Source organism: Ovis aries, chromosome 6, assembly GCF_016772045.2.
Source record: "Ovis aries strain OAR_USU_Benz2616 breed Rambouillet chromosome 6, ARS-UI_Ramb_v3.0, whole genome shotgun sequence".
Classification (NCBI taxonomy): domain Eukaryota; kingdom Metazoa; phylum Chordata; class Mammalia; order Artiodactyla; family Bovidae; genus Ovis; species Ovis aries.
The window spans coordinates 103,205,563-103,215,860 of NC_056059.1; the positions used below are offsets into that span (position 1 = coordinate 103,205,563).

General features: G+C 41.3%; 1 protein-coding gene across 1 annotated transcript; it reads left to right on the top strand.

Moving 5' to 3' along the window:
* The first annotated feature begins 1,125 nt into the window (after positions 1–1,125).
* DSPP (dentin sialophosphoprotein) lies at positions 1,126–6,750 on the top strand. Its single transcript, XM_012180326.4, has 4 exons — positions 1,126–1,176; positions 2,529–2,615; positions 2,750–3,745; positions 4,309–6,750. The coding sequence occupies exons 1-4, from the start codon at positions 1,126–1,128 to the stop codon at positions 6,748–6,750; spliced, it is 3,576 nt and encodes a 1,191-aa protein (XP_012035716.3).
* Positions 6,751–10,298: the final 3,548 nt, after the last annotated feature.

Sequence of the window (10,298 nt, forward strand, 5' to 3'; positions counted from 1 at the left end):
AGATGGTTAAATAGCCAGAACAATGCTACACGCTGTTTATAGTAGTAAGTGTTTATTTATCCACAGTGTTCACAAAATGGCTTTTGCTATGCTATGTTTTAGAATACTGTGATCACCAAGACAGTCTGCTGGACCTCAGGAGCTCTCAGTAGGGCAGAGGAACATATAAGTAGCTGCCAGCCTACTCGAAAACAGTGAAAACAGCTCAGTTCTGGCAGCGCAGTGCTACCAGCTTCTGCCAGGTATAAGGATGAGAGAGACACCAAATAACCTTAAAAAAAATTGGCTGTACCCCGTGGCATTTAGGACCCTAGTTCCCCAATCAGGTATGGAACCTGTGCCTCCTCATTGGAAGGGAGAGTCTTAAACTCTGGACCATCAGGGAAATCCCACCAAAAGAGCTTTGACTTGGAGCCAGAGAAAGCTCCTCAGAGAAAAATCTTCTGCTAAGATAATTGGGATAATCCTACAGTGCAGCTATCATCATCCTAGACCAAGGACTCAAATGCTTAAGAAACCTACTTAAATTCTTTAAGCTTGCACACCAAGTAACAAAGATAGAATTGGAACCTAGGTCTCTGCATCCAAACTCCATATCCTTTCATCTCCGTGCTGGCAATTTCTTCTCTGTACAGTCTAGCGTAGCCCAGACACATGTGGATTTGGGGTGGGAATCATAAATGCTTCATCTATTAAGCATACTCTTAGCAGAATTAGTTATCCTTGATGAAAACTATTCAGGAGAGATGTTATTGCCAGCAGGAACAGCAGAAAGAGAAAGATACAGTTACGGCTTTTGTAACTGTTTGGCTGTACGCTTTCACTGGAAAAGCACCGAGTTAGGCGGCTCATCATCACGCTGAGCTGGATAATGCCTGTGCGTGTCTGTGACCCGCTCCTGGTGTGTACTGACCACAGACAACATGTGTGTACTCAAGCGTGTACTGGAACATTGAGTCTTGGCAGCTTCTTCTCATGTTGTGTTCATACTCCTTACCCAGGAAAGAGGCACACGCTTAGAGACCAAAACAATGCATTATATGGTTATCATCTTTTGCTTTATAAGTAATTTTTTACTGTTCTTTTTTCTTCCATAACAGCCACTGATTAATATTCCTATAGAAAATGAAGATCATTGTATATTTTTGCATTTGGGCAGTAGCATGGGCCATTCCAGTAAGTATGCCTTCCTCAAAAAAACCTTCTTACTTTACTCTCTCTCTTAACACACATGCATATATGTGTATACACACACACACACACACACACACACACATATATATGTGTGTGTATAATTTTTTTCTTGAGATCTTGCAGATCAGCTGACCCTACCCTTTTAGATTTGCATGAAAGACTTTATAGGACCTGTTTGGGGTCTCAACAAAATTAAATACACACTCCAACTCATGCTCCCAGTCTTCTAAGTGAAACTCCTGTCTTGTTGGAAGGATTGTTATTTTTAAAATTCATTCAGATTAATTTACATTTAATGCTTAGAAGTTGTGGAGCCTGTCCATCTTTGCTCATGCCCTGTGAATTTCATTCTAATTATCAATGAAGCCTTGTTTAAGAAGGTTTCAAGAAAGAAAAATAGGAAAAAAATCACAGTTTTTTCAGCAAAGGGAAAACTAATGTTTCACTCAGAAAGTTAAATTTGAAAGATAAACACCAGCAAAGATAAATTAAGAAAATTAAGTCATTTGTAATTTTATTAGCCAGCTGCTACAGTTACCATTTTGATATGCTTTCCTCATGGTATTTCTGTAGTTGAAATTTGCTTAACTCTTTCTGTTGTGCTCCTGAAGGGCACAGAAGTAGCATAGGCTTGCCTTTGTTTCTGCCCTGGTTTTGGTCAGAACTACTATTCTCTTAGGGGGTTTGGCCAAGATTATTCTTAGGGTGGATCTGGTGCTGCTGCAAGAAACTTGTCAGACAGAAACACCAAAGGTCTGTCTCCTCATTTTTTCAATGTCATTTTAATTTAACTTTATTTATATATTGTTTATTTACAGTATTGTATTAGTTTCAGATATGCAGCATAGTGATTCAGTACTTTTACAGATTATGCCTTATTAAAAGTTATTACAAGATAATGACTATAGTTCCCTGTGCTACACAATATATCCTTGTTGCTCATTTATTTTTTTTAGGTAATCTTCTTTCTTTTTTATTTTTAAAATTATGTAAGTGTGATAACGCATTTATAGGCTGTCTCCTCATCTTTAATAAAAGACTATTTCCTTTCTAGTGTTGAGATAAGTGATCTGGTTAAAAACTTGGTAAAATTGGTAATATTATTATGAAAAATATCTATATGCCAAGTTTAAATTCTATGGAATTCACGTAACAAGTCACTTTTCTTTTGTACCCAACTAGATCATACCTTGGCCTTTGTGTTATATCTTTTTTTCTTCATTTAGGGATAATATGTGTGTGCGTGTGTCTGTGCACATGTGTGTGAGCACACGTGTGCACACATGTACACAAAATAAGAATATTTTCAATTTCCAGTATTTTCACTTTGGTAGGTCCCTCAAATCAAGCCGTTGGAGAGACATGCTGTTGACAAAACTGTGAATTTAAATCTTCTAGCAAAATCAAAAGTGCCAATACAGGTATAAGATGTAAAATGTATTTCTAAACTCTTTTAGATTCCATTAACCTCCAGAAAAATCGATGCTCATCTTTTCAGTTTGCTTTACTTTAAGATGATATCCACAACTTAATAGGAATTGTTTCTCTTTTGCAGGATGCATTAAATGCCAATGATACCACCAAAGAAAGTGGTGGCCTCATGCATGAAAATGATCGAGAAAGGCAACAGGATATCCAAGATGGTTACAAAGGAGAGAGAAATGGTTCTGAGTGGGCAGAGGTGGGAGGGAAAAGTTCTTCTACAGGTTCCGTGTTAGTAAATGAAAAGGGGAATACAGAGGATCTAAAGGGGGGCACAAGAAAACCAGAAACATACGACCAGGATGGGATCCAAGGAAAAGAAGACAGCATCACTGCAAATGGCCTCAGGGGACAAGTAAGCATCATCCACGATGCTGGAGCAGCAAATGGGAGCCATATTGATGGGATTACTGAGAACAACTCCCAAAATGCAGGTGTTGGAAATACAAGTCAAAGTGAGGACGCCACTGTTGTCCAAGAAGATGGACATCAAGTAGCTGGAAGCAGTAATAGTACAGGTCAGGAGGTGGAAATCAATGGGAATTCCTGTAGAAATGGGGCTGACACAAGTGAAACAACACCTCAGAGAGACGAGAGAAATGGGAATGAGGAGGCAGGGGTATTGCCAGGGGGGAGTGGAGCTGGAAATGGAGAAGATGTTGGTTTGGATAATTTTGAAGGAAGTCCTAGTGGGAATGGAGCAGATGAAGATGAAGACAAGGGCTCTGGTGATGATGAAGGTAAAGAAATAGGGAATGGAGAAAAGGGTAGTGATACCAGCAAGGGCCAGGAGGGTCAGTCTCATGGGGAAGAGGATGATGAGGACAATAGCTTAGGTCAAAATTCAGTTAGTAGTGAAGATGATGGCCCTGGGGACAAAGAAGACGCCCATGTCATTGATGGAGACAACATCTCCAAGAGTGAGGAAGATTCTGCCGGTATTCCAGAAAACAATGATAGCCAGAAAACAGAGGATACTCAAAAACCCAGTCACAGAGAGAACAAAGCTGTGGAAAACAGAATCACTGAAAAGTCAGAGCCACCTGCTATTGGGAAGAGCCACAATAAGGTTAGTTTGTGAAGCTGGTTTCTTTCAATGGCAGTTTAACTCCTCCCCTTCCCTTAATGATGGTGTGTGTGCATGCCCAGTCACTCAGTTGTGTCAGCTCTTTGCAATCCCATAGACTGTAGCCTGTCAGACTCCTCTGCCCATGATGGTAGCACAAAAATAAATCATGATGAACAATCATGTATTTTCACACCTAAATCACTTGAATATTCAATGGGGGAGGCTAGAGTCCTTATTAGACATTGCTATGGAACAATTTTAAAAAGTTGAAATTTCTGAAGATTTGGTTACAGTTCTTCAAAAGTCTTATGCTAAATAATTAATGCATCATGTAACTATTTACAAAAGTTCCTACTGGATAAAAACATGAATGGGATGGTCTATAATCTAAACAATAGAGTACTTTCAAGTACAATAAAGCACATTTTCACAGACAGGTGTTTCTGAAGTACTGGAATCCGAACTCCTGTTCTCTGGCCAATTTCCCCAGTCTTCCTCAGACCAATGCAATTTTGCAGCATAACATTCACTGATTAATCATTCTCTTCTCCATCTTTCCATAGGGAATGGAAATGGAAAGTCCCAGCAGTGGCCACAGAAACAATGTTACCAAAGAAGCTGGGAAAGTGAATGAAGATAAAGAGAGTAAAGGCCAACATGGAATGATTGTGGGCAAAGGAAATGTCAAGAGACAAGGAGAGATTGACATTATACAAGGAGCTGGACAGAAACTGGAATCTGGAAATAAGCCTGGACCCAGCAAAACACACAGTGACAGTAACAGTGATGGATATGACAGTTATGAGTTTGATGGTGAATCCATGCAAGGAGATGATCCCAACAGCAGTGATGAGTCTAATGGCAGTGACGATGCCAATTCTGAAGATGATAATAATCACAGTAGCCGAGGAGATACTTCTTATAACTCTGATGAATCAAATGACAATGGCAGTGACAGTGGCTCCAAAGGAGATGATGATGGTAGTGATAACACATCAGATGCTAATGATAATGATAGTGATGGCAATGATAACAATGGAGGTGATGACAATGGCAAATCAGGCAACAGCAAAGATACATCAGACAGCAGCGACAGCAGTGACAGTAATGACAGCAGCGACAGCAGTGACAGCAGCGACAGCAGTGACAGTGACAGTAAATCAGACAGTGACAGCAGTGACAGTAGTGACAGCAGTGACAGCAGCGACAGCAGTGACAGCAGCGACAGTGACAGTAAATCAGACAGTGACAGCAGTGACAGCAGCGACAGTGACAGTAAATCAGACAGTGACAGCAGTGACAGTAGTGACAGCAGTGACAGCAGCGACAGCAGTGACAGTAGTGACAGCAGCGACAGCAGTGACAGTGACGACAGCAGTGACAGCAGTGACAGTGACAGCAGCGACAGCAGTGACAGCAGTGACAGTAGTGACAGCAGCGACAGCAGTGACAGTGACAGTAAATCAGACAGCGACAGCAGTGACACTGATAGCAGTGACAGCAGTGATAGTGACAGTAAATCAGATAGTGACAGTAATGACAGCAGTGACAGCAGCGACAGCAGTGACAGTAGTGACAGCAGCGACAGCAGCGACAGTGACAGTAAATCAGACAGTGACAGCAGTGACACTGATAGCAGTGACAGCAGTGACAGTAGCGATAGTAGTGACAGCAGCGATAGTGACAGTAAATCAGACAGTGACAGTAGTGACAGCAGTGACAGCAAATCAGACAGTAGCGATGGTAGCGACAGCAGCAATAGCAGTGACAGTGACAGCAAATCAGACAGTGACAGCAGCGACAGTAGTGACACTAGTGACAGCAGTGACAGCAGCGACAATAGTGAAAGCAGTGACAGCAGTGAAAGTGACAGTAAATCAGACAGTGACAGCAGCAACAGCAGTGACAGCAGTGACAGTAGTGACAGCAGCGACAGCAGTGACAGCAGTGACAGCAAATCAGACAGTGACAGCAGCAATAGCAGTGACAGTGACAGTAAATCAGACGGTGACAGCAGCGACAGCAGTGACAGCAGTGACAGTAGTGACAGTAGTGACAGCAGTGACAGCAGTGACAGCAGCGATAGTGACAGCAGCGACAGTGACAGTAAATCAGACAGTGACAGCAGTGACAGCAGTGACAGTGACAGTAAATCAGACAGTAGCAACAGTAGTGACAGCAAGTCAGACAGTAGTGACAGCAGTGACAGCAGCGATAGTAGTGACAGCAGTGACAGCAAATCAGACAGCAGTGACAGCAGCAATAGCAGTGACAGTGACAGTAAATCAGACGGTGACAGCAGCGACAGCAGTGAGAGTAGTGACAGTAGTGACAGTAGTGACAGCAGTGACAGCAGCGACAGCAGCGATAGTGACAGCAGCAATAGTGACAGCAGCGACAGTGACAGTAAATCAGACAGTGACAGCAGTGACAGCAGCGACAGTGACAGTAAATCAGACAGTGACAGCAGCGACAGCAGCGACAGCAGCGACAGTAGTGACAGCAGCGACAGTGACAGTAAATCAGACAGCGACAGTAGTGACAGCAGTGACAGTAGTGACAGCAATGATAGCGACACTAAATCTGACAGTGACAGCAGCAACAGCAGCGACAGCAGCGACAGCAGTGACAGCAGCGACAGTAGTGACAGCAGTGACAGCAGCGACAGCAGTGACAGTAAATCAGACAGCGACAGCAGTGACAGCAGTGACAGCAGCGACAGCAGTGACAGTGACAGTAAATCAGACAGCGAGAGTAGTGACAGCAGCGACAGTAATGACAGCAGTGACAGCAAATCAGACGGTGACAGCAGTGACAGCAGCGACAGCAGTGACAGCAGTGACAGCAGTGACAGCAGCGACAGCGACCCTAAATCCGACAGTGACAGCAGCGATGGCAGCGCCAGCGAGAGCAAGCCTGGTAATGGCAACAACAATGGAGATAGTAGCGACAGTGATAGTGACAGCGAAGGCAGTGACAGTAATCACTCAACAAGTGACGATTAGAACTAAAGAAAACCCCACAAGATGCCTTTTGTGAAAACTCTGGTGAGTAATCGATAGGAAATACAGATTTCCAGGAAAGTAAAGAAGGGGGAGGAATAAAGAGAAGACCTATGTAAAGATCCATACATCTACAGACACAAGGAAAGAGTCAAGCTGTCGGATTCAGGGCCGGGTCCCAACACCCTCAGAGAGAGAATCTGACTGTGTACATGCATGTTAAATATATTCTGAAAAGATTTTGTTAAAAGTGTAAATGCAAACATAGAAGAACAATTAAAATGTTCTTTAGTACTTTACACAGAAACCTCAAGTAATCACATACTAATACAGTTTAAATGCCAAGTGCTTTAGAAAATGTATTAGCACACAGACACATCTTATAAATAACCAGGGGCATTGGCCTAATCTTGCACTAATTATATCTATATTCTGAGTAGATGGTCTGCTTACAGCTGAGTAAAAGATGCTCTCATCATGATCTCCAGCTTGGCTACAATTCATTTGCTTGTTCTAAAGAAGAAATATATTGCAACATTAAAAAAAAAAATCACAGTAACCATTTAATTTACCCAAACCATGAGAATAATCTTTGTAATTAGTGAGTAGAGTAATTACAAATCATGGAAATTCTAAAGAGTTCTAGACAGAAAAGAATTTAGAGGCTCGTTTAAACAGCAAAATCTCACATACAAGATCACATTCCTGCAAAGCACTGCTGGAAATGCAGCATAAAGTTCGTAAAATTATTGACAAAACTGAGGCAGTATTTAGAACATGCCTTGCCTCAAGTTGCCACTCTCCAACTATTAATAAATAAACAAATTCATGCATGAAGGGCTCTTGGAGGGCGTGCACTTTTTGAACTCTGTTCAGAACTCTGGTAAGAGGATTTAGTTGTCTTCCTCAATCTCGGGCTTGCCTAGTGGATCAGCTGGTAAAGAATCCGCCTGCAATGCAGGAGATCTGGGGTTTGATCCCTGGGTTGGGAACATCCACTGGAGAAGGGAATGGCTACCCACTCCGGTATACTGGCCTGGAGAATCCCAGGGACTGTTACAGTACATGGGGTCGCAAAGAGTCGGACACAATTGAGCTACTTTCACTTTTACTTTCCTCAGTCTCACCAAGTCAAACCTGGTTCATATTTGCTTTTAAATCCCCATAGACCAAAATTCCCAAATCAGACCCTGAGACTCCCTATTAATCTCTTTAATAAAGCCAAACAGTTGGTCTGGAAACTGCTCACTTTGTTAAAGTCTGAGAGTCACTTGTTGTTGTTCAGCTGCTCAGTTATGTCCAACTCTTTGCGACCCCATGGACTGCAGCTCACCAGGCTTCCCTGTCCTTCACCATCTCCCAGAGTTTGCTCAAACTCATGTCCATTGAGTGGGTGATGCCACCCAACCATCTCATCCTCTGCCATCCCCTTCTCCTCCTGCCTTTAATATCTCCCAGCATCAGGATCTTTTCCAATGAGTCAGTTCTTCCCATGTGTGGCCAGAGTATTAGAGTTTCAGCTTCAGCATCCATCCTTCCAGTGGAATATTAAGGATTGATTTCCTTTAGGATTGACTGGTTAGATCTCCTAGCTGTCCAAGGGACTCTCAAGAGTCTTCTCCAGCACCACAGTTCAAAGGCATCAATTCTTCAGTGCTCAGCCTTTTTTATTGTCCAGCTCTCACATCCATACGTGACTGCTGGAAAACCCATAACACTGACTATATGGACTTTTGCAGGCAAAGTAATGTCTCTGTTTTTTAATACGCTATCTAGGACTGTCATTGCTTTTCTTCCAAGGAACAAGCATCTTTTGACTTCATTGCTGCAGCCACAATCTGCAGTGATTTTTGGAGCCTGAGAAAATAAAGTCTGTCACTGTTTCCATTGTTTCCCCATCTATTTGCCATGAAGTGATGGGACTGGATGCTATGATCTTCATTTTTTGAATGTTGAGTTTTAAGCCAGCTTTTTCACTTTCCTCATTCACTTTCATCAAAAGGCTCTTTAACTCCTCCCCACTTTCTGCCATAAAAGGGTAGTGTCATCTGCTTATCTGAGGTTACTGATATTTCTTGCAGCAATCTTGATTCCAGCTTGTGCTTCATCTAGCCTGGCCTTTTGCATGAGGTACTCTGCATATAAGTTAAATAAGCACGATGACAATATACAGCCTTTACGTACTCCTTTCCTGGTTTGGGACCAGTCTGTTGTTCCATGTCCGGTTCTAACTGTTGCTTCTTGACCTGCATACAGGTTTCCCAGGAGGCAGGAAAAGTGGTCTGGTATTCCCATCTCTTTAAGAATTTTCCAGAAGTTTGCTGTGATCCACACAGTCAAAGGCTTTAGTGTAGTCAATGAAGCAGAAGTAGATGTTTTTCTGGAATTCTCTAGCTTTTTCTATGGTTCAACGGCTGTTGGCAGTTTGATCTCTGATTCCTCTGCTTTTCTTAATCCAGCTTGTACATCTGGAAGTTCTCGATTCATATACTGTTGAAGCCTAGCTTGAAGGATTTTGGCGATTTCTTTGCTAGCCTGTGAAATCAGTGTAATTGTGCGGTAGTCTGAACATTCTTTGGTGCATTCAACTAAAATCTGAGCATGATTTTTCATGAATGAGGGTACTTCTTAGTTTTAAGATGAAGTCGTAAACCTAGAACATGAGGATCTTAAAGATGTATGAGACTAGAGTGTGATGTTTAACAGGGTGATATAATTTATCACCCAAACTAGGACACCCTTGAAAGTGAAAAGGCTGCTATGAATAATTACTTGGGGAAAGGAGGTATAAAATTGGCTTGTCTGGGACTCTGGAAGATATAACAACCATAACCATAAACCTTAGTGTATTATTCAAGATTTAGTAGTGATGATTTGTAAGTTCCCTCTTTTTCCACTTTGGTAATTATTTTGCATTTGTTCTAATTCAAAGGTAAAATTCTATATGGCAAAGTTTTGAATGCATCTTCTTTAATGTTAATTTTCAACCAGTTATTAGTTGACAATTTATTTTCCACAACTAGGCATATTTTACACAAAGAGTTTCAGTAGGGTTTATTTTTGCTCCTTCATTTATGCAAGATTTTCTTAGTTAAGAGATCAATATTGCAAGTAATAATGCTGATGGCTTTAAAAATTCGGCTATTAATATATTACTTGGTAACTCATAATACTGTAAAATTTCAGATTTCTGCTATATTATAGTCATGAAAATGCCTCCAAACTTCTTCCCTTAAAATATGCTCTAGACTTTTAACTCCTTTAGGCTTCAGGATTTTTTGTTTTTCCCAATTTGTAAATTGTGGCTTCTAGTAATTGTCCTACCTATTTCAAAATGTTGTCATGGGCATTAAGTCAGGCAATGAATATGAAACTCTTTGTAAATTATATGATATACAAATGAGAGAAAATGAATTTTGGTGCTATAATAAACATCTATTTATATGACTATCAACAAGAAAACGCCCTTCATCTTAATGAGTTTGTGAGTACTTACTTCCTCTATCATATTTTTAAAAAAGTTTTTTTTTTTCAGTCCACCTCGAGGCTTG